At 43.9% G+C, this 26,256-nt stretch overlaps 1 protein-coding gene across 3 annotated transcripts in view; it reads left to right on the top strand.

Moving 5' to 3' along the window:
* Positions 1-26,256, top strand: part of PHC1 (polyhomeotic homolog 1) — a 1,492,233-nt gene that overhangs the window by 795,349 nt on the left and 670,628 nt on the right. For all 3 annotated transcript variants that reach the window (XM_044079657.1, XM_044079656.1, XM_044079655.1), the window contains one exon: positions 6,424-7,196. In XM_044079657.1, the coding sequence (XP_043935592.1) occupies positions 6,424-7,196 (773 nt within the window). The remainder of the gene's footprint in view (positions 1-6,423; positions 7,197-26,256) is intronic.

Raw genomic sequence — 26,256 nt, 5'->3', positions numbered from 1 at the left:
TATATATGTTAAAGAAATAAAGCTCTTTTTATTCATTCGCACATTTTTCAATACACAGTTTTATCCTATTCATGTTTAAAGTTATATCTATTCCAGCAAACAGTGGGTATAAGACAATCACATGCTCAAACACACACACAGACACATATATACATAAATACCTACATATACACAGATAGAAACACACACACACACACACACACACACACACACACACACACACACACACACACACACGCACACACGCCTATGGACAATTTAGTGCATATTGACATATTTTAGGAAGTGAGAGGAAACTGGAAACCAAGGCAAAAGCCATGCAGATACAGGGAGAACATGTTGACACTCAAGGACAGGTACACCAGGTGAGAATCAAACCAGATAATTAAGTGCTGTGAAGCAACCACTATATCACTGTGCTAGTCATACTTTTTATTCATGTCATCAGAACTTCATAAATATTTAATATGCAGGCATGCTCTTCTGAGGACTCCTATCAGATGTTCGCTCAATAATGCAAGTCCTGAAACTATAAAAATGTGTGTGTGAATTAACTCTCATAACAGCCACTTCTTAAAGTCCCTTTTACACATTCAAGTGTTTTATGCAGAGGGCAAGTCACGAGCACACCCTAAATAGTGGGTGGGGGTCTTTTATTTTTTACATTGATGTTTCTTATATATCCATGTACCTAGGGAAGAAGCAATACTCTAATATAGGTGAGGTTCACAGTAATCCTTCCACAAAGTCACACACAAAATGTCACAGTTCATAAGGATTGCAGTTATAATCATCGTTTGATTAAAAACAGCTCAACCGCAAATATGGAAACGGAACCGTCATTCATCCGTTACGGTCACAAAAACCTGTAATGTTCTAATACCTGCCGTTACTGATTATAATATTCAGAGGTTTACCACAAAAGGGAAAAAAAAATCACAGATAAAATTTTGCATTTCAAAGGATCGCAGTTATAATCCTCAAATCTTTAAAAGGAACCCTCTTCTAAGAGACAGATGAAGCCTTACGTGTTTTAGCTCAAGCGAAGTTATTTTAACTTTTATTAAGCAAGCTTCAGTGCCTTTTTACTTTAAAATGGAAAGTTATTTTACTAGTATTTCCTTCATTACAGTATGTATCACTTCTACTCTCTCCTTGTTTGAAAAAAAAAAAAGCGTGACCACAACCGCAACTGTGAATACGAAAACATTACCAGCATTCAGCCGTTGCAGCACTTCCACAAAAACCTATAATGTTCTATCTAATACCTGCCATTACTGACTGTGTTGAGTGTATGTATGTGCAGAAGTCTACATATAGAGATAGATACATACATACATGCATGCACTTAAGCACACACATATACTAAAAACCTTATGCCGGGGCTCTTATTCCACAACATTTAAACCATTAATAATTAACAGCAAGGAAAATCGGTGCCGGATAAACAAAGATGTAAATATTGTCATATAAAACAATGGAACAATAGTCCTGCTAAGGGTGTTTCTAAGCACGGCAGCCCAATGAAAGTTTACATTGCATCATGAAGTTCGCAAGAAAGGACACTAAAACAGATTTTCAAATGTTATGAAGGAATACTTGGAGGACTTTATAAAGTTTATATACACTGTGCTTTTAATTAATGTGCCTGTAGGCAAAACTAGCTTTCACACAAAAGGTTCGCGCTTAGTCATTCATATCAATTTGGTTTCTAAACTAGAGCAATATTTAAAATAAAATTATGTAAATGCACCAGCATTATAGGACATATATTAAGCTAAGCTGTTATCGAGGGATTTTAGAGAATAGGTGGTCTGCGTCTGTAAAGGACGTTTTTTTTTTTTTTTTTTTTTTTTTTTTTACAGGGCAACAGTAAAATACTGGTCATACCAGCCCAAAAATAGCCCTGTAAATATCACTAATAACAACTTTGAAAGTTGATAGAACAACAGGGTTTTGCATAGGGATATGCAATATTTAGCTAGCTGAATAATGGTCAGGAAAATGAAAACGGACCATAAATATGGGCATGCTCTGAAAATATGTACTGTTGTGAGGTATGTTTGGGAGTCTGTATTTCCTAATGTGCTTTTCCGGGCATGGTACTAGAGAAGCAAAGCTGTAAACTAGGACCTTCTTACCTTAATTAGAAAGTAGGCAGGATCAGAGGTAAAATGGTCCATCGAAGAGAGTCACGGTTTTGTTGAACAAGAACAGACAGATCTTCGGTGCAGGTCTTTCTTCCGAGAGCTGTCACTGTGGCAAAACTCTGCAGGTTTTGTGAACTGATCAGCAGAATAAATAGAGGGATCCATCAGTAAATTCCTCAAAATCCAGAAAAAAAGGGAATTTCTACTGTTGGACCCTCTGTTTATTTAGAAAGATCAAAGTATTCTTAGTTCAGGTGGTGAAGGTGTTAAGCAACTGGCATTTCAACACTCCCATTGGCTGCCACCACTTGTCATGAATGCTGGAAAAAGTACGGACTTGCAAGCCGATTTTCTCAGTAAACTCAAATTTGAACACCACGTAACTCCATGCTGAAACTTAAGCTGACAATGTAACTGACAAAGTTCAGTTACTTTCTCAGCTTAATTTTCAACAATGGAGCTAAAATATGACTGAAAAGTTAAGTGCGCTGGTAGAAGGCACTCGGGGGTAACAGCTTGCATTTAGTATCTTCTCATGGCGCGCTCGGTGTTAAGCACAGAGGCACCATGAGAAGGTATTCGGAGTTAATGAGTTAATCCTGTCGGATAATTTCATATTTGTCTTACCTGTATAAAAATTAAAATTACAAAACCCAAATATATTACATTTGCAGTATTACAATTATAATAATCATCCATATTGACAGTGTAGTGGTTATGTTTAAAGGTAAAACTAGTACATTGATGGATGTATTTACACACAACACATTGTGCTGCTGTTTAAGAACTGAGATCAGAAGAATGCCTTAGCAAAACACAGTTTTCATTGTTCAGGTTCTAAATGTTTTATATTCCTTATCTTAGAACACTTGGTTAACTTCATTGGGAGATATTGACATCTTCCTTGAAGTCCGTGACAGTTATGAACAAATGCAGACATCCTTCCAGATCTTAACGAGAATTTAAATATTTGGTGTGCGCTAAGATGGTATCATTAGGAAGTGATGTCATTTTTTTTAGGCAGTCTGAAATTGTATACAGTTTGTTTTAATAGTTTTCCAATTTCTTAGACAAATTATACAATAGGTAACAAATCACATATTAAATTGTGTTTGGAAAAGGGTGTTTGTATCTGGATTTATTATGACTGCATAGACGGCAACTGAGTGGTGCAGACATGAAATACTGATCCTGGATAAGTCCATTAAAATGTGATATTTGATTGGCGATTTGTGTACGTGTATAACCAATGAAATGAAGCATTTTACTGCCATCTGCTTATTGGTTCATAAATGGTAATACTGGTTTTCATTGGTTAAGATACACAAATTAGATTTGCTATCTTTTCGTATTGCTGCAACGCTCTGAATTTATTTTTCTTGGCCATGGCTCTTTTATATTTATAATTGTTATAGGCAATGTTTTAGTCTTTTTCATCAAAGTATAATTTGGCCATCAGAATAATGTAAAGAAGAAATGCATCTGCAGAGGATAATTCCTGCTATAGAAGTCAGATAATTCTGTGGCTGCACGTGTTGCACTTGTGTTGCCGTGGATGTGGCGCTTTATATTTTAACAGATGGTAATAATACGTTAATAAATACATTTTCTAAAGGTAGATAAGCAGCTTTGTGGCTGTGCATGTTGCGCTTTTATTGCCGTGGCTGCAGCGCTTCATGTTTTGGTGGAGAGCGTACATTTTTTGAAAGGCATTGACAAATTTGGAAGGGTAATATTTGCAAAGAGTGAAAAAAGTGATTTTTGTACATCTTATGGACGGCTATTGAATGGTGTAAATATGAAACACTGAATTTGGATATGATATTTATAAAATGGGATACTATTGGTATACATAAATGAAGCTTTTGCCTTCATATGTCAATTGGCTCTTAAGGTTAGAGCCTTGGGTCTCAATAGGTAAAAGTTGTTTGAATTTTACGGAGTTAGGTGGAATATCTGTCATTCCATTTATTATTGGTTGATTCTAAACGTATGCTCATTTAGCACTGGACTTGAGGGGGCATATTTTGGTTGGTTGAAAACAATTTATTTAGCCAATGTGTTGGAACATGAAACGCCACTTTGGTCAAATGTGATAGTAATTGAAGTGCGTGGATTGGTTTAGGGAAATTGAAATGTATTTTTGATTGGATAATAGGCTTATAAATACTGATTTTTATTTCATGAATTTTACGATCTGAAGAAGGCATTTCTGCTGAAAGCGCTTATCGAACATCTTTTTAAGTTTATTAAAGAGATTTTAACAGTTGTTCTGTGGTGGTTACCGAAGATCTTCAAAAAGTTCAACCTTGGTCTCATCAGACCGTAACATATTTTCCCACATGCTTTTGGGAGACTTGTCTGGGAGGGTGGCCTAATGGTTAAGGTGTTTGCCTTACAAACACAAGGTGCAGGGTTTGAATCTCACAAGGGATAACTGGCTAGGCTTAAAATGGCTCGCAAGGGCAGTTAGCTTAGTACTAATCTATCTATCTATCTATCTATCTATCTATCTATCTATCTATGATGTATTGGTTTGCAAATTTTAGCCGGGCCTGTATGTTTTTCTGTGTAAGAAAATGATTCCATCTTGCAACCCTACTCCATAGCCCAGACATATGGAGAATACAGGAGATTGTTATCACATATAGTACACAACCAGTACTTGCCAGAAATTCCTGCAGCTCCTTCATTGTTGCTGTAGGTCTGTTGGCAGCCTCCCTGACCAGTTTTCTTGTCCTTTTAATCAATTTTGGAGGGACGTCCAGTTCTTTGCAATGTCACTATTGTCTCATATTTTCTCCACTTGATGATGATGACTGTCTTCACTATGTTCCGTGATATATCCAATGCTGTGGAAATTTGTTTTGTACCCTTCTTGTGACTGATACCTTTCAACAATGAGATCCCTTTGATGCTTTGTAAGCTCTCTGCGAACCATGGCTTTTGCTGTAGCAGGCAACTGAGTAAATGTCAGGAAAATCCTACTAGGACAGCTGAACTTTATGTGGGGTTAATCAGAGACTCTTTAATTGATGGCAGGTGTATACCCAAGATGATTGAATGCTATAATTAAATCAAAAGGTGCTTCAACGAAGTATTAGTTTAAGGGTGTGCACACTTATGCAACCAGCTTATTGTGCATTTTTTTATTTTTTATATTTCTTCCCCTAACTGATTTGTTTTTCAATCGAATTGTACAGGTTATAGGTCACATTAAAGGTGGGAAAAGTTTTGAAATAAGTTATTGTGGTCTCATTTTTTATATCAGAAAAACCTGGCATTTTAACAGGAGTGTGTAAACTGTTTATATTCTGTGTGTGTGTGTGTGTGTGTGTGTGTGTGTGTGTGTGTGTGTGTGTGTGTGTGTGTGTATATATATATATATATATATATATATATATATATATATGTATATATATATGTGTGTGTATGTGTATATATATGTATGTGTATATATATATATATATGTGTGTGTGTGTGTGTATGTATGTATGTATGTATATATATATATATATATATATATATATATATATATATATATATATATATATATATACACACACACAAACACACACACACATGTGTACATATACAAATACATAAATATATACTTGTATATACATTGTTTCATATATGTAAATATATTTACATGTTTTTGGGGGGTACATCTTGCATGAGGTATGCAAGAACACCCCCCCACCCCACTCAAGTAAAATCAGTCATGATTTTCACTTATTTGGTTTTGATCAGATGGAATTTGGTCTTTTGGCATTTAGTCATATTTAAATGATTAAGAGTAGTATCTTTTTTCAAAGATTAAAAGCAGTGGTGTACTAAAGCTCTTCCATTCAGCATTTTAGCTTTCAAAATGGGTAAAATCAAGACTAAACTGAAGATTTTATTATGTATTTGTTTCTTTAGAAAAAATGATCCGTCATCGCAGATTAATTGGACCTTTGTGCTGCAACAATGAATTTACAAAGTCATTGTGTTAATGACTAAAAACATGTAAAAGGAATTTCAACTTTCATTGGCGTCTTGGTGCTGTTACTAGTTTATGTAAATCAATTAGTAGTAATTTTTAAGTGTTGTAATTACAAAAAGGGAAATGGGCTAGGCTTAAAATAGCTCGCAAGGGCAGCTAACCTAGTACTTGGCTACGAATGTATAATACTTGCAAAATAAATCTAAAATTAAAAACTGCAGAATAACTTTGTCAATTTTCCTTTTCTTTAAAGCATTTTGTATTTGTTTCTCTGCTTGTTTTCAGCCACTAGCTACACTGCGCAGATCCAGCCTCATTCTCTTATCCAGCAGCAGGTGCATCTTCAGCAGAAGCAGGTGGTGATCCAGCAACAGATTGCGATTCATCATCAACAGCAGTTCCAGCACCGCCAGTCCCAGCTGCTTCACACAGCCGCTGCCACCACCCATCATCTCCAGATAGCACCACAATCCTCCCCACAGCCACAGTCTTCTCCTCAGACAGCAGCTCAAACACTGGTTGTCCAACCAATGATACAGACACAGCAGACTCCTCTCCCTCTCCAGTCTTCATCTGAGACCCCCAGCCAGGCTAGCAAGCCGTTGATTCCTATTCAGCCAAAGCAGCCAGTGAAGATTCAGAATGTACCAGCTACAACAGGTGCTAAGCTGACTGCTCAGCCACACATTCCAGTGCAGGTGGTTGGAGCTAGGCAGCCAGGTCCGGCACAGGCTCAGGCTTTGACTGCCCAGCTGCAAGCATTAGGACCTACAACTTCAGCAACTACAGCACCATCTTCACAGCAACAGCAGCACCATACAAACACAGCCCCAACACTGACTCAAGCTACACCTGAGCCCCAGCCTGTTGCCATATCACAGGGCCAGACCATTTCTCCTGTTCCAGCACCTGAATCCATCCAGTCCACTGCAGCCACACTGTTGCAGGCAGAACAACAACCAGTAGGACCCCCTGCTGAGCCAGCGAGGAGTGAGAATCCACCTTCCACGGTGACACCTTTGCCAGCTGCACTTTATGCACAGCCACCATTACTACCTGTAAGTATTAAACTGATAAAATAAGTAGTTCAACACTAATGCGGGTAGAAAGGTTAATGCTTTCAGAAATAAGGGTGCATTCCTTTAGTGTGGAGTCGTGGAAGAATAAGATGAACTGTATTGGCTGAGGACTAAAATAAGGTGTATCCATCTATACTGACTCTTGAATGTAAGGTGTATCTGCCTGATCTGATGTTGTCTGTTTCAGTATGCAACACGAATGCTCTTCAGATCCGTCATCGGAATTCCGAGCTTGAGACTCCTCCCACTCCCATAATGCCATACTCCTTTCAACCCCTCAGATCTCATTTGCCGTCTTCCAACACAGTCGCAATTTCTGAGCCTCTTTCAAATAAGTGGTATTTTATTCTTTTTTTCACAAATTTCTTTCTTCTAATAGTTTTTTTTATTCTTTGATAGTCCTTTCTGTACTTCTGCTGTTAGCCACCCCTCTCGTTTTAGGCTTTTTCTGATGATCGTTATCGCTGGAGTTACCCTTTCTTCTTCATTAATCTTTCTCTTCTATTTAAAAAAAAAAAAAAAAAAAACTTTCCCGGTATTTTCTAGTTAATTTTTTAGTTAACTTAGAGTAGTAATGCTTGCCTGTAGTCTGTGTGAGTGTGTTAAGTGGCTTGTGTGACTGCTAGCCAGCATGTCTGAAAAGCCCACTGGTTTTAAGAGGTGTGCCTCTTCTGGGCATAAGATCCACCATTCTAATGCCCACATGAGGTGCGTATATTGCTCGTGTCCAGGGCACTTGTAGATGCCGTGTGACATATTTTTGGCCGCAACCCCCAGGCCCTCACAGACCAGTGAAATAAACTTACCCTACAAGGTTGTCTTCCAGTTTCTGGAGCCCATACCCCTGTAGCTGAGACGCATGCCCCTTCTGTTTTTCAGAGGACCAAGTCTTCTGCTCCTGAGAAGAGAAGGAGACTCTCAGATCCATCTTCTTCGGATCCATTGGGTTCTCATTTCTCTCCAGATCCAAGAAGGCCCTTCGACCTGATGGAGCCTTCTTTGACTATGTCATCTCTGCTGGATCCTCGGACCTCTGGTCCAAGCACCCTGTCGGAGTTGGTGGAACCTATTTGGATCCACAGCTCCTCCTCTCTGGAGCGGACTCTTAGGTTTACCAGGATTGGAAATCTTGAAGCCATACTCCAGGACTGAGTAAATCCCTCTCCCCTATCCTGACTGTCCGGCCCACCATGTCGCCTGCTATGTCCATGCACTCATCTGTGTCCTTCAGATCCTCTAGTCTGTCCCATTCTGATAATGGATCAGATGAAGAGAAGTGTCTTCAAAGCCCAGATCCAGCTGGGGATCTTGCCTTCTCTCATCCATGCTGGAGCCACAAGAGTTTCGACCCCCATACTACACCCTCCTCTGATCAGATCTTCGGTTTTAGAGCCACAGGGCCTGGCTTTTCTGAGTGGACTAGCGCTGTAGTGCAGAATAGCTTTTTCCTCGGCACTGATAGTGTCACAGACCAGCTCGGCTCCGCTCCTTTTGGAGCTGAGTGGGTTCCTGACCGAAGAGGTTGGCACAGAGTCCTTTGGGCCAGTGTCAGCACCAACCTTGTCGATGTTCTTCATGTTTCACTGTTGCAGTCATCACATTTGGGTTATCTGCTTACAGTAGCCCTCAGTTGGCCTGATTAGCAAAGTCTTGGGTTCTGCGTCGGTTGCTGTCCCTTCTTCCATGACGTCAGGGGTATAAAACATGCAGCCAACGCCATTACATCAGTCTTTCTTGCCGTGCGGTGCCCGAAGCAGAAGCAGTTCACTAGTGCCGGTCGGCCGACTCCTGAAATTTTCATTTTCGAGTTTCAGAACCAAATTCTTCAACTAAAGCTAAGTACCCCATTGGGGAAACTTCTTGCTCCTTACCGATGTCAGTAAAAGTTAATAACTGCATTTCTTGTGGAAAGCAAATACCTCATAAAGATTTTCATTCGTACTGTATTCCTTGCCTAGGCCCTGACCACGACGTACCTTGCTGTCAGTTTTGTGCCTTATTTCGTCAACGCACTGTCCGTCGTCGGTATATTTTTGCCTCTAAGTATTTCGGTTCTCGGTTCAATTATTTAGAAATGTCGTCGGTAAGCCATCAGACTACCGGAATTCCGAAAAAATGCAAAGATAAAGACAGAGACAGGCTGCCTAGGTCCAACGCTGCCGACGACACTTTTTCTAAGCCAGTCGCCAGTTCGCCAGTACTGAGTGAGAGGCTTTCACAGCCCCTGATACCCGCTACTTCTGATTCGCAGGCCTCTACTGAGACCCATTCGGAGTGCGGTATGCCTCGAGATGCTTCAGCTGTGGAACCGAGGGATGTCTCTACCTTGGATGGGTCCGGAGCCGCTGTGCAGGCACTGGCTTCTGAGGGTGTGTTCAGGCCTACGGACTTGCATATTAAACCGACGCCTCCTTCTTCTTTAAGCCTAAACCTCGAACCATGCCTACAAAACCGACGACCAGGCTGCATACTCAGGCCTCTATACCTAGAAAACACTGATAAGAATGGCTGAAGATCTTATAGCTTTAATCAGGGGAAGCCAACCATCCTCTTCTAAGGGACCTAGGACTGAAATTGTTTATGAATCTTCTCACCAGGATTCTGATTTTTCTGATTATCTGGATTTACCCTTCTCTATTTATGATGATTCTGATGCAGAGGACTCTATTCCCTCTGCTTCCCCTCCAGAGGATTTTTCTTTTGGTGAAACCTTGCACACACTAAAAGAGCATTTCCACTGGGAAAACCAGTTTTTTTTTTATTCGAAAAAGAGGTTTAGGGATTTCTTACTCTTGCCTCAGCATAGGCCTTTGGCTATACCTCCTGTACTAGACATTGTTGATGATGCCTTTTTGGAATCTAGTTTTGCCCCTGATTCTTTGCCTCCTGCTCCCAGAAAGCCTGACAGATATTACAGGGTTCCTGATTCTCACAAGTTTCTTTTTAAAAATCCTATTGTGGATCCAGAGATTATTTCACAGGGACCTAAGGGTATTAAGGCTTCTTCTGCCAAAAACCCTACCCCTTCTGATAGCGACTTCAGGGTGCTGGATAGATGGGGTAAGAAGGTTTACACTTCTGCAGCCTTGGACATTAGGGCCTTAAACTGTCAGTTTCATATGTTAAAGTATAAACAACATATTATTGCATTGCTTAAACAGAAAATGATGTTGATTCCTGACTGTGCTAAAAATAAGGAATTACAGGATTTAATGCATTCTGCTGAACAGGTTGGAAAACATAATTTGCAATGTTGGTTTGATTCTTTAGAGGCCTCTTACAGGGCTGCTGTCACTGGGTCTGTACTCAGAAGGCATGCTTGGCTTAAGGAGCAATCTTTGCCTGATCATGTTAAAGCTAAACTGTCCGATGCTCCCTTAAATCAGGACTGCCTGTTTAGCAAGAAAGCTGAGGAAGTTCTTAAAAAGATGGAAGATGAAGCTAAATCTATGCAAACTGTTAAATATTTCTTACAAGTTCAGTCTCCAAGATTTAGTAGGCATTGGCCCTCTAAGAATTGGTCCTTTCCGGCCTTCTCAATCCAAACCCAGACACAGCAGAAACCCCAGGTTTCAGTCCCAGGGTACACACAAGACTACGCAGTGGAGGGCTTCCGCTTCCAAATCTGGGAGTAGTAAGACCTCCCCCCTAGGGAAGACTGTCTCAATGACTTGATTTTAAAATTTCCAAGCTCTTCTTAACTGAATGCTCCTTTAGGGGGAAAGATTGGTCTGCAGGCCAAACACTGGGAACTCATTACCCAGGACAAATGGGTTTTAAATATAGTATCCCAAGGATACAGATTTCACTTCCACACATTACCAACGCCAAAGGGTTGGCCAGATCTACCCCCAAATCAAGGTGCAGAGGCTCAAACGCCAATACTCTCTCTTTTAAACATAAAGGCTATTCAAACTGTACCAGAAGAGGAAAAAGGACAAGGTTTCTACTCAAGACTTTTCCTGGTACCCAGAAAAGACAATTCATGGCGTCCTATTCTGGACCTGTCTACTCTAAACACCTTTTTGGTGATTCCAAAATTCAAGTTGCTGACTCTTCACCAGTTGCTTCCTATGCTAGGAAAAGATGCCTGGATGGCAACACTCCATTTAAAGGAAGCATGCCTGCACATCCCAATCAGGGAATCTTGCAGAAGATACCTATGCTTCAAACAGGCTTTATGCACTATCAGTTCTCTGCACTGCCCTTTGGCTTATCTACTGTGCCCGGGGTATTCACAAAGTGCCTAGCCTCAGTCATTGCATTTTGCAGGCAAAGAAATATTCTAGCATAAGATTTTCTAGCATAGGAAGCAGCTGGTGAAGTGTCAGCAACTTGAATTTTGGAATCACCAAAAAGGTGTTTAGAGTAGATAGACAACATACTGTGTGTAGTCTATCCTGTTTGATGTACTGAAATTCCTCATGAATCATACTGTATAATAATTTATCCTTTACTTATGGTCACTTTTTCTAGTGTAAATACCTATTCTATTTTATTATTACGTATTGTATTTTTTATTGTAATCCTTTCATTTATTATGTAACAACATTAATTTTAATTTCTATTTGCTACTACTGGAGCTTTTCCCCCCGGGCCTCTACTGAAAATGGAAATATATCCAGTTAGACTAACCCAGTTAACAAATGTAAAATAAATAAAAATAAAAATATACCCATACCCGGATGATTGTTTAATTCAGGCAGAAAGCCAGGACATACTTTTGAATCATCTGGCCTTTGTACAAAGGCTGCTAACTTTTCTGGGGTACACCATAAATGAAAAGAAATCACACCTGGTACCCCGTCAACAAATCATATTCCTGGGAGCAATCGTGAATACAACTTCCCAGATGGCCTTCCTCACATTTGACAACCTACTTCAAACAAGTGACCACAAAAACCCTAATATCTGCAAGGCAAATACTACAAGCCTTGGGGTTCATGGCCTCTTGCATTCTTCTAATTCCATATGCAAGACTGCATATGAGAAAACTACAGTGGTATCTGAAAAGCCTATGGTGTCAGCATTCTCAGGATCTAGAAGCAATGATTCCCATCATACCTTGCTTACGCCTAGAGTTTCTCTGGTGGGCAGAGGCCTGCCACCAAAATAAGGGACTACCATTCACACCACCCCCTGCCCCCCAAACCCTAACAACAGACGCATCAGAATATGCATGTGGGGCTCACCTGGCAGGGAAGTGCATTCAGGGCAAGTGGAACCCAAGTCAAATGCACTTGCATATCAATCCAAAAGAAATGTTAGCAGTACAGAATGCTCTGACAACCTTCATGGACCACATTCTTCCAGGACAATTAATGGTAAAGACGGACAACACCACTGTTATGTGGTACATAACCAAGCAGGGGGGTACCCATTCTCCCCCCCTGCAGACTAGCCATGGCATTGTGGAACACAGCCCTGAGCTACCAAGTGCATCTCCAAGCTTAATTCCTGCTAGGTAAACTAAATACACTGGCAGACGAACTAAGCAGAAACCTCATGGACCTACATGAGTGGAAATTGGAACCAAGGATTTTCAACATATTGACAAGCAAATGGGGGAGCCCAGATATAGACCTGTTTGCCTCCCCCCAGAACTATCAATTGGACAAATTTTGCACAAGGACTCCCCACAAACAAGCTTGGAAAGTGGATGCTCTGTCCTTCTGCTGGAAAAACCTATCAGTTTATGCATTTCCTCCTCTGCCTTCCAAAGTACTACTAAAGATCAAACAAGACAAACCAAGGACGATTTTGATTGCACCAGACTGGCCACGCCAAAACTAGTACACCCTCTTGCGCAGTGTGTCACTGTTGGCCCCATGGCAACTTCCTCAGTCTCCTACCCTATTTTCTCAGCAGGAGAACCAGATACTGCACCCTCATCTTCATACACTGAACCCTAGCAGCCTGGCTAGTTACCTAATCTCTCCTTTACCATCTCTCAGTAAACCAGTGATGGATATCATTTAGAGGCAAGGAGGCTTAGTACTAGAAAATCTTATGCTGAAAAATGGAAAAGATTCTATGCCTGGAACCAATCTCAAGGGATGAGCACAGCAGTGCCCAATTTACCTCCGATTTTACAATATTTAACTGAGATGCTTCACAAGGGCCTGTCTTTCTCCTCCATCAAAATTCACGCCTCAGCCATTTCAGCTCATTATAACACAGAACCTCCCCTCTTCTCTCATCCACTGCTTAAGCAGTTCTTCAGAGAGCCAAAAATCTACGACCACCCAGGAGAGCCCAAACTCAAACCTGGACCTTAACTTTGTATTTGAAAAGCTCACCCTTCCTCCTTTCGAGCCAGCTGCCACTGCGTATTTAAAATTCTTCTCTTGGAAAATAACTTTCCTTTTAGCAATCTCTTCAGCAAGAAGGGTATCTGAATTTCAGGCCCTCATGGCAGTGGAGCCTTTCATCATCTTTCATGCGGACAGGGTGTCCCTCAGGACCAGTCCCTCCTTGATGCCCAAGGTGGTATCCAGTGTGGCCCTTAATCAGTCCATTCATTTGCCAACCTTCTTTCCTAATCCACATAACAAAGGGGAATGGATACTGCACTCCTTAGACGTGCACAGACAACTTAGATTCTACTTGGATAGGACTAAACCTCAAAGGAAATCTGACCAACTGCTGGTGGTATTTGCTGCATGGGCAGAGGGGGAGGCTGTTTCAAAGCAAACCATTTCCAAATGAATAGGCCATTGCATTAATTTCTGCTACAAGCACCATGGAAAGCCTATCCCACAGGGGATCAGACCCCACTCAACCAGGGCTGCATCTACCTCTACAGCCTTTCTCAGAGGCGTCCCTATCAGGGACATCCTAGAAGCTGCTACCTGGAGTTCTGTACATACTTTCACCAAGCATTGCCATCTGCCAATTTTCTCTAAATCCATATCTGTTTTTGCCACTGCAGTCTTGCAGGGCCTTATAGTTGGTCCTAATGCTATCTAAATTCCTTCTCCCATCTTTAGCTTTGGGAATCTACCCAAATGTGATGACTGCAACAGTGAAACACAAAGGACATAGTACAGTTGTGTAAACCTACCGTCAATGTAGATTTTCGAGTGTATTCACTGTTGCAGTCCTGGTTACCCTCCCTCCAGCCCCCTTTCTTCTGGCTATACCTCTGCTCTCCTTTAATATGCTCAAAAGCTTTTTGGTGTATTTGCTTTTTTGTTGGAGGTATAACCTTGTATATTTATAGAGTTAACTGCTTCCCAGTGGGGGCACCTGACATCTGGAGCAAGAGGGCACCTGACATCTGGAGCAAGAAAAACTGATGTAATGACATCGCCTGCATGTTTTATACCCCTGACGTCATGGAAGAAGGGACAGCAACCGACACAGGACCCAAGACTTTGTTAATCAGGCCGACTGAAGGCTACTGCAAGCAGATAACCCAAATGTATTGACTGCAACAATGAATACACTCAAACGTCTACATTTATGGTAGTTGTACACAACTGTACTTTGCAGTCCCTCCCCCTGGGAGCCTCGGCATTTGACAGCTCGGGGCAGGTGCTTACTGGAGGTGTCGGATCTGGTATGACGTCGTCCTTGTCTCCCTTGGTAGTCTCGGCCACGGTCTCAGCCACTGGGGTGGGGGCATCGTCGGCCTTCCAGGTGGCAGAGAGGGCATTCTCTACTCTTAAAGACCCAGTCCTTCCTCCACCAGGCCTACCCATCCTCGGCAGATCAGGGCTTTGCTTCCATTGATCAGATCGATGGTCAGCCTGTTCCAGAAAGTTTTCACCCCTGGTCCCGCAGCAAAGGCTCCCCTGTCTTCTGAGTCCTCCCTCGAATACCCAACAGAGGAGGCTCCTTGGAAGTGTTTGTGCAAGAGGAAGCACCTAGACTCCCCCTTGGAGTCCTTGACAGAGGACACTGATTTCGACAAAGTGGAAGGGTCCCCCCAATCTCCACCTGATGATTTCTTTTGGGTATATCCTAGAATTCTGAAGCAAAAGGGTGGATGGTTTTTCCAGCCTCTTCCCTTGTTGGAGTCAGTGTTACTGAAGGCATTCGGGATGGACCCATCAACATCCTGGGTGTCCCGGACTCATTGACCTCTTAGCCTGCCAGGCTTGGAAGGAGCGTGACATGATGGAACCAGTTCCCAAACATGCAGAAAAGTATCTTACCCCACCCAGTGATGCCCTTTTTGGAGTAAAGCTTTCCCAATTAATGCCATTGTGGTGTCGGCAGCCACCAGAAAGGAGCTAGCTGAGCAGATCTCCACTGTTCATCCCTGAACAAGGAGTCTCGGGCTCTGGACAGCCATGGGAAGACTGTGTATGCCTTGGCCACTTTCTCACAGAGAGCATTGAATTCCTTGGCACATTTCACGTGTCTTCAGAGAGATTTGATTAAGGAAGTCTCCACCTCTCTGACGCAGTCACTGTTGGAGGAAGATTATAAAAAGGTCTCTGCTCAGCTGACCACTGTGTCCTCTATAGCAAATTCCTCAATGAGGTTAATCTCCCATGCTGCAGAAGGTACCTCACAAGCAGCTGGTTCTGGCATAACCCTTAAGAAACATGCCTGGATGAGACTTTGCGGGTTTGCAGAACCCTTTTTGGCATTGTTCATTAATGCCCCTTTTGATGGCTCCTCTTTGTTTGGGACCTCAGTTAAAGATACCTTTACCTGCAGAGAACAGGAAAGCAAATCCCTATCTGCAGTGGGAATCAAGTTTTCTTCCTTCCAACGAACCTTCTCCAGGAACCAGTGGAGTGAGAAAAAAAATACGGGTCCATAAATCTCAGGGGCTTTTTCCTGACTCATAGGATGAATCCTCTTCTCAAGGCAGAGGAAGAGGGTTCAATGGCAGATGGCTTCCTAGAGGGAGAGGGGGTCCGGAAGATAAGAGCTTCAGGGAACCTTTCTCTAACAGGCCTTTTCAGTGCTCCTGAAGTGTCCTACTCTGGAGGCTGTTGGGTGCAGACTTTCTTTACATCCAGAAGCCTGGACAGACATAAGCAATGCCTGGGTGTTAAATATAATTTCCAGAGGTTACTGTAGTTCCTTTCCCTTCCTCTTCACCATTCCAATAAGTGTCTCCCCGACGTGCCACCCAGTCAGAGGAAGAGTACCCTACTAGAAGTTCAAAAACTTCTAAACGAGAGAGTCATCCAGCAGGTCCACAGCAAACAACAAAGGTGTGGAACTTAATCATGCTTCTTTTTGGTGCCAGAGAAGACAAGGAACCATCGACCCATTTTGGATTTGAGCAGTCTGAATCTGTTTGTAAGGCAGAAGATGTTCTGCATGACTACAGTGCAGTCCATTCTGCTGCTGCTGCTGCTGCTCAAGGACATCTGGATGTGCTCTGTAGATCTCCAGGATGCGAACTGTCATATCAAAATAGAGAGGTGCTCCAGGAGATATCTGCTGTTCCAGCTGGGGGCTATACATTATCAGTTCAGAACACTGCTTTTTTTGGTCTCACCATTGCCCCCTGGGTGTTCGCCAGATGCATGGCAGTGGTTGCAACTCAGCTTCGTTTGCAAGAATTCCAGATGTTTTCTTACCTGGACGATTGGTTCCTGATGGCACCCACAAGGCATCAACTTCTACAAGCTATCCAGTTCATGTTACATATGTTTCACCACCTGGGGATCACAGTAAATATGACAAAATCCAGGTTGACTCCAGTACAGGAGGTAGAGTTCATAGGGAAGCAACTAAACACAGTAATGCAAGTAGCAGCCCTTCCATCTCAAAGAATCTTATCCCTGAGACAGCAGGTTCAGCTCTTATTAGATACTCCCAATCCATCAGGTCAACTGGTCTTCATGGCCTTGGGGTCCATGTCAGCTGCTATTCTTTTGGTACCCCTGGCCAGGTTCTTTATGCAAATTCTTCAGTGGACCCTAGTGGTACAGTGGTCTGTTCTGTGTCATCGTCTGTCAACTCTAGTCAGACTCACTCTGATTTGCAGGCATCATTTCTGGTGGTAGACATTAGCGGATGACCTCCATCTAGGAAGGCCAGTCATTCTTCCCACTCCTTCGGCCATGGAGGCCTCCCTCTTGGGGTGGGGCATTTCCAGGGAAGGATGGTCAAGGCACGTGCTCCACAGTAGAGACCAACTTGCACATAAATATTTTGGATATGAGGGCGGTCCTCCTCACTTTGCAAGCTTTTTAGGACTGCCTTTCTCTGGGAACTGTTGCAATTGTGATGGACAGCATGTCATTGGTTTGGTACATCAACAAGCAGGGGGGATCCCATTCGTACCTATTGTGCAGGGAGGCCATGAAGGTTTGGGAATGGGTGATTTCTTCAAACCTCTTTCTCATTGTAATACACATCCTGGGGGTATCCAGTGTTCTTGCGGACAGGCTCAGCCAATAGAATTTGAGTCCACGCAATTCATACCTGAACCAATCAGTAGCAGAGCAGATATTCAGCCATTGGAGCCAGCCTTGATGCGACCTCTTTGCCTGTCCCCTAAACAGCAAGTGCAGCAGGTACTTCGTCATGATCCTTCCTTTGGGGGAGTTACCCAGGGATGCTGTAGTCCACGACTGGCCCTCTGGTCTGTTCTGTCCTTACTCACCTATTCCCCTGATACCCAAAGTTCTTCAAAAAGCACACAGGTTGAAGACAAGTCTAATCCTCATTGGCCATTACTGGCCTCACCAGGTATGGTTCCCCTTCCTGCGGTCTCATTGCAAGTATCCTCCATAGATTCTGGATCCCAAACAGGATCTGATATCTCACCAGTCGGACCACCAGATTCCCAATCTACGATCCTCAAACTAACCGCTTGGTTTCCCACTTCTAGTGATCTTACAAAAGTCCAGGCTAGCTTCCCCAGTCTGCAAAATCATTCTTGCTTGTCAGAAGTCCTCCACCAAGAAGGTATAATGTTAAGTTGTCAATCTCGCCTTCATTCTTGCTTGATGGGTTCGGAGCCGATCCTCGGCTCCGACTCGGCACTTGCTAAGCTCGAGAGTCACTTTTACCAGCTCGAGGCAGCCCCATATCCCATGATGCAAGGCGGTAAGTACCCAGATCTCGTTTGCCGCTTCGCTGATGAGGTCCTCCTTTTACCCGCTCCTGGTAAGTGAATTATTACTTTACTATTTTAGCCCCTTTTTACTAAAAAACCTTAAATTATTAGTTTTAACTTAGTTTTAATTCCTTTCTGACAGAAAATTTCCCTGTCTCCTCAAAACTTTTAGTCAGACTAAAACCCATCCCATCCCCCCCTGTTAGGGTGTGTGTGTGTGTCTGTTAGTGATACCTTTTGGTATATTTAATTTAATTTCTTGGACTGGTGTGTGTGTGTGTGTGTGTTTTACACCATGTCTAAAGAAAGGGTCTCAGGCTTTAAGAAGTGTGACTCGTGCTGTCAGAAGATGTCTCTGACAGACGGTCACACTTCTTGCCTGTACTGTCTGGGGCCTCTTCACCTGCAGGACTCCTGTGCTATATGTCATTCTTTTAGCCAGAGAGTCCTGCAGGAAAGAAGAAATAAATTGATTTTGAGGGGCCTTCTTAAGCCGGAGGGCTCCCCAGCTAAGTCGGCCCCATCTAAGACTTCTAAGTCTTCCAAGGCCCAGGCTTCTGTGTCCAAGCCTGTGGCCTCGGCTCCGACTCATTCAGAGTCGAGATCGGCTCCGGCTGGAGCCGATTCTGGGTTACCTAAACCTTCGGCACCGATGGCTATCGGTGTCGACTCTGGTTCGACCACTTCGGTGTCGGCTCCGATCGGTTCCGACCACCATGTGGCCCAGGCATCGGTGTCGGCTCCGATCGGCTCCGACACCCTTACATTTATGGCCGTATCGGCTCCGGCTGGAGCCGATACATCGAAGCTACCTGTCGGTGCCGATAAGTTGTCGGCTCCGACAGTTTCAGTAGTTTCATCGGCTCCGATGGTTCCTTCGAGGAAGAGGTCTAGGTCCCCTTCCTTGGAGCCGATACTTTCGGCTTCGCCTCTCCTCTCGGAGCGGAGCCATCGGAGCCGATCTTCAAGGTCATCCAGGCTTTCTGACCATGATTTGGAGAGAGTGGTCAGTAGACTACTAAAGTCACAGGCACTGGCCCAAATGCTACATAGTCCGTCTCAGCAGGCGACTATTAGTCCACACCCCATTGCAGTTCCTCCTTGACTCTACCCCAGAGTTTGGAGTTGGAGTCTTCGGGAATAGTTTCTGCTACGGCTGAGGGACAGATACCCCTTCTGCTCCTTCAGCCTCTACTCTTATCTCCTCTTGAGACCTTCCTTAGAGGGATTCGGTGGCGGGCTTCCTGGTCTCCTCCGAGGGGTGAGTGGCATCGGACCCTTGTCCGACCCGCTCTTCCCTTGGAGCCTCGGCCTTGGTGAGCTCGGCTCCGACATCTGCCTCGAGCCTTCCTTTGGTGGGTCCTGGAGTTCCTAGCTCTTCGAGCGGGTTCTCTCGGACCTCCCTGGGAGGGAGCCTTCGAGGTGATGAAGAGTGTACTGGCCTCTGGACTCAGCCAGCAGTCTGTTCCCTTAGCTCCTCCCTCTATAGTGCCTGTTGACATCTCTGCTACTTCTCTTGCTCCCGGACCCAGAGATCCTCCGCCTCAGGTTTCCCCACTGGGAATATCCCCCTCTTCTGAGGATTCTCCTGATTTGTCGGGTGATCCTCCGCGGAAGAGGACTTGTAAGAGGAAACACGTAGACTCCCCCGAGTCTATCACTTCGGATACTGACTTAGATGAGTCAGAGGGATCCCCAAGATCCCCTCTGAGGATGTCTCCTTCTCAGACATCCTAGAACTCCTTAGACAGAGGGAAACTGGCCCACCAACAATCCCTCTGAGGATGAGTCAGTATACCTGGAGGCGTTTGGATCTCGGCCCTCCACCTCCTGGGTGTCTCCGCCTTTCGATCCCCTTATGCAGGTTATTGCTCGAAAGGCGTGGACTGCTCCTGACTCTGTAGAGCCTGTCCCTAGGAGGCCTTCTAAATTTATTACTGCCCTTCGGACAAGCAATTCCTTACAAAAGGTGTCCCCGCTGATGCCATGGTGGTGGCGGCTGCCACCAAGAAGGAACTTGCAGATCCTTCGTACCTGTCCATCCTCCTAATAAGGACTCTAGGACAATGGATAGATATGGTAAGCGGATGTTTTCTTCAGCGACCTTTGCTATGCGTTCGCTGAACTATCTTTGTCACTTCACCAGACTCCAAAGGGATATCCTTAAGGAGCTAGGTGAAGTTGTGCAGGATCCTACAGCTGCGGGGGCTCAGGAAAAAATTGCTTCGCAGCTAGGAACCCTTAACTCCATTGCAAACTCCTCCATGCGGCTATATCATATGCTGCTGATGGAGCCAGTAGGGCCGCAGGTACAGGTGTGGCTCTTAGACGCCAAGCCTGGATGCGACTATGTAATTTTGCAGATCCCTTTAAGGCGTCCTTCACAAACTCTCCCTTTGATGGGTCAGCTTTGTTTGGCCCTCAAGTGAAGGAAACGTTGACCAGGTGTGAGCAGGACGACAAAACTCTTTCTGCCGTAGGAGTCCGTTTTTCCACCCCTTCTAGACCTTATCCCAAAGGACAGAAGGGTGGCAAAATGTGGTTCCGTAAATCCCAAGGAGTCACGCCGGATTCACGTGGTCAGTTTACCCCTAGAGGCAGAGGGGGTAACAACAACAGACGCTCTAGAGGCAGAGGGGTCCACAAAACCAGGGAAACAGAGAGTCTCTCTCTGACAAGCCCTTTCAGCATCCCTGAGATGTTGCCCGGCTGTCCCTCCTTGGAGGCAGTCGGGGGAAGACTATCACTGTACCCAGAAGCCTGGCGTTCTCTCACTCAAGACAGATGGGTACAGTCGATCATATCCGAGGGTTACATAATTCCTTTCGAGGAAAGTCCTTTCTATCCCTCAAATTCCCTCCCAGACGTACCACCCGGTCTAAGGGAAATTGCAGAGTTGGAAGTCTCAAAACTACTGCAAAAGAGCCATTCAGCCAGTTACAACAGACCATTCAGAGCCCGGAATCTACTCAAGGTTCTTTTTGGTCCCCAAAAAGACGGGAGACTGGAGACCAATATTGGATCTCAGCAGACTCAACAAGTCTGTGAGGAAGACAAGATTCGAATGGTCACTCTTCAGTCGATTCTACCCTTCTTGCAGAAGGACAACTGGATGTGCTCAATAGATCTTCAGGATGCGTACTATCACATAAAAATTCACAGACGCTCCAGGAGATTTCTCCGCTTTCGGCTGGGGTCCAGTCATTTCCAGTTCAGAGCCCTGCCCTTTGGTCTCACCACAGCCCCCAGGGTGTTCACCAAATGCATGGCAGTGGTCACGGCTCACCTGAGACGTCAAGGATTCCAGGTGTTTCCGTATCTCGACGACTGGCTCCTGTCAGCCACCACCAGGCATCAGCTTGTTCAAGCCAGGGATTACACAAATCTTTGTTCTCATTTGGGCATCTCGATCAACTTTGAAAAGTCATCCTTATTGCCCTGCCAGTCTATTACTTTCATAGGCGCAAACTTAAACACTGTTCGGATGTCAGCTACCCTTACAGACCAAAGAGTTTCAGACATTCAAAATCATGTCAGGATCATTCTAGCCAACAAGAAGGTACAGGCCAGAATGGTTCTAAAAGTATTAGGTCTCATGGCTGCGGCCATTACTCTTCTTCCCCTGGCTCGCTTCTACATGCGCCTTCTTCAGTGGATGTTGTTCACTCAGTGGTCTTACCAACAACTTCCAATGCGTCACCACATTCTGGTGACACAGATTTGCAAAAATCATCTTGCTTGGTGGATCACTTCTCCCCAGATTCACCAAGGCAGACACTTTGTACCCCCATCCCCGGTAGCCACTGTCACCACAGATGCCTCCCTGATCGGGTGGGGGGGGCATTATCAGGACAGGATGATTCATGGGACATGGCAACCGTTCGAGTACCACCTGCACATAAATGTCCTAGAGATGAGAGCAGTGCTTTTAACGTTGCAAGCCCTCAACGACTCTCTTCCTGTAGGGACAATTGCAGTCCACACAGACAACATGTCTGTAGTTTGGTATATCAACAAACAGGGCGGAACCAAGTCCTACCCCTTGTGTCGAGAAGCGCTCAGACTGTGGCAATGGGCGATCTCCTCTCATCGGTTTCTGGTAGCAACGCACATCCCTGGGAAAACCAACATTTTAGCGGACAGATTGAGCAGAGCTATTCTCATGCCTCACGAGTGGTCTCTCAAGCAATCTATAGTGGAGGAGATTTTTCTGGAATGGGGTCGCCCATGTTGCAATCTTTTTGCTACTCCCCAAAACAGCAAATGCCCAGACTTCTTCTCTCTCTCTTCCCTCTGTCAGGCCATCCCCCCAGAGACGCTCTGACCCAGGATTGGCCCCAGGGACTTCTTTATGCTTTTCCTCCTTTTCCTCTAATCCCTCAGGTTATCCAGAAAGCTACCGTTTTGAGAGCCAAAATGATTCTCATTGTTCCTTATTGGCCTCGACAAATTTGGTTTCCGTTCCTCCATCGTCACCTTTTGGTGCAGCCGTGGCATCTGGACCCAGTGCCAGATCTTCTGATTCACCAATCCGGTCAGCTGCACCGGTCTATCCCCTCTCTCAACCTCACAGCATGGTTGCTCCACTTCCTTCCTTAGCCAGGCTTCCTATGATCTCTAACCCTGTTAGAGACATCCTAGTAGCTTCATTAAAATCCTCTACCAGGAGGATTTATGCAAGCAAATGGAAACGTTTCTCTTATTGGGCTAAAGCCAAGAATATCGATCCCTTCACTGCCCCAGTTCAGGCAGTTTTGGACTTCTTAGCAGAGATTTTTCATGCAGGCTCCTCTTCTTCCACAGTGGCTGCTATCTCGAACTTTCACGTCGGGATCGCAGATCACAATATCATGTCCCATAGGCTTTGTAAAGCCTTCTTGAAAGGAATTTTCCTGCTAAAGCCTCCAATCAGGAATCCTCCTCCTCAATGGGATCTAAATTTAGTGCTGACATCCTTGATTCTTCCCCCCTTCGAGCCAGCTGTTTCTTGCTCCCTAAAATTTCTTTCTTGGAAAACATTATTCCTAGTAGCTATTACATCGGCCAGGAGGGTGTCTGAACTTCATGCTCTTTGGGTTCGACCCCTATTTGGTCTTTCACAAGGACAGAGTATCATTGAGAACTAATGCCACCTTTTTGCCTAAGGTCGCCTCAAACACTAATTTGAATCAATCCATTGATCTCCCTGTATTTTTTCCAAACTATTCAAACAGATCGGAACAAAATTACATTATCTTGATGTCCACCGCCAACTCAGATATTATTTGGACAGAACTAAACAATTTAGGAAATCCGATCAACTCTTTGTTTCCTATGTGGATAACAGGAAAGGCCTTCCTGTCTCTAAAGTGACTTTATCTAGATGGCTTTCTTCTGTCATCTCTGAAATTTATCTGCTCAGGGGAAAACAGCTGTGCTCAAAACCTAAAGCACATTCAACTAGGAGCTTAGCTACTTCTACAGCCTTTCAAGCTAGACTTCCTTTAGACACTATTTGTGCAGCGCCACTTGGGCCACTCCTCATACTTTTGTTTCCCATTACAAATTGGACTTGGCCTCCAGGGACAGAGCCAGTTTTGGCTCTACAGTCCTCAAGAGTCTGTTCCGTTGAGCCACCCAGGATAGAGGTGCTAGGGACGTGGTCCCATCAAGCAAGAATGAAGGCGAGATTGACAACTTAACATTAAGAAGTTATGTACCTACCATAACGTTCCATGTTAGTTGTCTTCTCTCGCCTTCTTTCTTTCGACCCTCCCTCCTTCCCCCAGGCCTGGACAGACCTTTCTACAAGAGATTGTTATGCTGAAGACCATTCAGAACTGGTCCTTCTTTCATCCTGTAGGCTTTCTTTCTTCCTTTGGGAAGTATTTATGCTTGGTGCTATTGCCCTTTGTCATCAAATGAGATCTGGGTACTTACCGCCTTGCATCATGGGATATGGGGCTGCCTCGAGCTGGTAAAAGTGACTCTCGAGCTTAGCAAGTGCCGAGTCGGAGCCGAGGATCGGTCTCCGAACCCATCAAGCAAGAAAGAAGGCGAGAGAAGACAACTAACATGGAACGTTATGGTAGGTACATAACTTCTTATTTTTTGCAAATGGAAGAGATTTTCTATTTGGGCCTTACAGAGAAATAATCGACCCCTTTTCTGCTTCTGTCCCCCCTGACATTTTGTTGTTTCTTGCCTCACTATTTCAGCTCAGAGCTAGCTTTTCCACCATCAAGTTGCAGCTTGCTGCTATCTCCAGCTTCCATGCGGGGAAGGACACTGGTTTTCTATCCTTTGTTTCTACATCTAAGTTAAGTTGGGCTTTTATGAAGGGTATTTTTCAGTTTAGGCCCCCAATTAAGGATCTTTCTCCCTCTTGGGATCCCACTTTAGTGCTTCAGGGGCTGACCCAGAAACCTTTTGAACCTGCTGGCTCATGTGACTTAAATTTTTTGTCGTGGAAGATTGCCTTTCTGGTGGCCATTACTTCGGCCAGAAGAGTGTCAGAATTGCAATGTTTTCTCAACCTCCATACATCTCATTCTTCAGCGATAGTCTTGCCTAGAACAAAACCCCCTCTCATCCTGAAAGTAGCTTTTGAGTCAAACATTAGTTACTGTCCACCTACCCGTATTCTTTCCTAATCACTCCAATAAGGTTGAGTATATGTTATGTACGTGCGATGTGCATAGACAGCTGCATTTTTACTTACACAGAACTAGAGATCACAAGAAGTTGGACCAACTGTTAATTGCCTTTTCAGAAATTGGTTAGGTCTGGCAGTTTCTAAAGTTACCTTAGTGAAATGGACTGTGAATTGTATTGCTGCAGCTTACGCCCAGCAGGGAAAACAACTTCCCTATTTAGTGAGAGCCCCTTCTAGTAGGTCCATGTCTACTTTATCTGCCTTTTCTGCAAGAACCTCAATTAATAAAATTTGAACTGCAGCTATTTGTTCCACAGCTCACACTTTTGTATCTCACTACAAGCTGGACATTGTTTCTAGGAATAGAACGTCCTTTGGTTCTACAGTGCTCATGCATATTCTTCCATAGGGTTCTCCCGGGGACTTTTATGTTGCTGAGGACTCTGACCCATTTGTAATGCATAGTGAAATGGACATCATCAGATTAGAAATTATATACTTGCATATCTTGGTATCTGTGTTGTCCTTCACTATGCATCACATTCCACACCTCCATCCCCCCTCCTTTTACAGCTAATAGCAGTATGGAGGCTGAAGGAACCCACTGGTTCCTAGTTTGGCTCCTGCTGGATGTTTTTTGTGCTGTCTCTTTTTTGGATAGTCTTCAGGAAGGGGCAGCAGACTCAATCTGGGGGTTTGAAAGGAGCAAGGCATTATGGAGTGGGAGGAGTTTGAGGCTCGGATCGTATGTAGCCAGAAGAATTGGCCGAGTCAGATCTGAGGATAGATCCAAAGACCCATTCATGATGCATAGTGAAATATGACAACACAGATGACAAGTTATGTTAAGTACATAACTTGTATTTTAGCTGTAGAGTAGTCGAGAGTGATGAGCAGAGGTAATTTATAAAAAACAAAGAATGAATCTCCTGTTTTGGAAAGTGTATACAAAAAAAAAATGTAGATTTAAAAGAAAAGCTATATTTTCTTTTGAAAAGGTTTAATTATGTGGTTCATGATACAGGAACTGAGTAAATGTGAATTAATGTAGACTACATGGATATTTCAGATTGTGTGTATCCAGTGTATATACTGTACTGGGGTATATCTTCTTTCATAGCCCATGTTAAAAAAAAAAAATGGCTCATTTGTTTTATAGTGCCCAGGGCTGTTGAGCTGAGAGGAGATAAAGGAGTGATGTTCTTCATGTTTTACTGCCACAGTCCTGACTTTGTGGAAAACCCTTTACTTGCTCGACTACCGGAGACTCCTCCAGGAGCTGGTGGATGCCCTAACTGTTGTCACTACATTTGGGTACAACGGAAGTCAGCTGGTGCCACTACCTCAGTTCTTTTTTTGCAGGCAGAGTA

The sequence above is a fragment of the Protopterus annectens genome, chromosome 8.part0 (assembly GCF_019279795.1).
Source record: "Protopterus annectens isolate FY-2018-M chromosome 8.part0, PAN1.0, whole genome shotgun sequence".
Taxonomy (NCBI): Eukaryota; Metazoa; Chordata; order Ceratodontiformes; family Protopteridae; genus Protopterus; species Protopterus annectens.
Note: the sequence above shows the minus strand (reverse complement) of the source record. Positions and strands in the feature narration are given on the sequence as shown.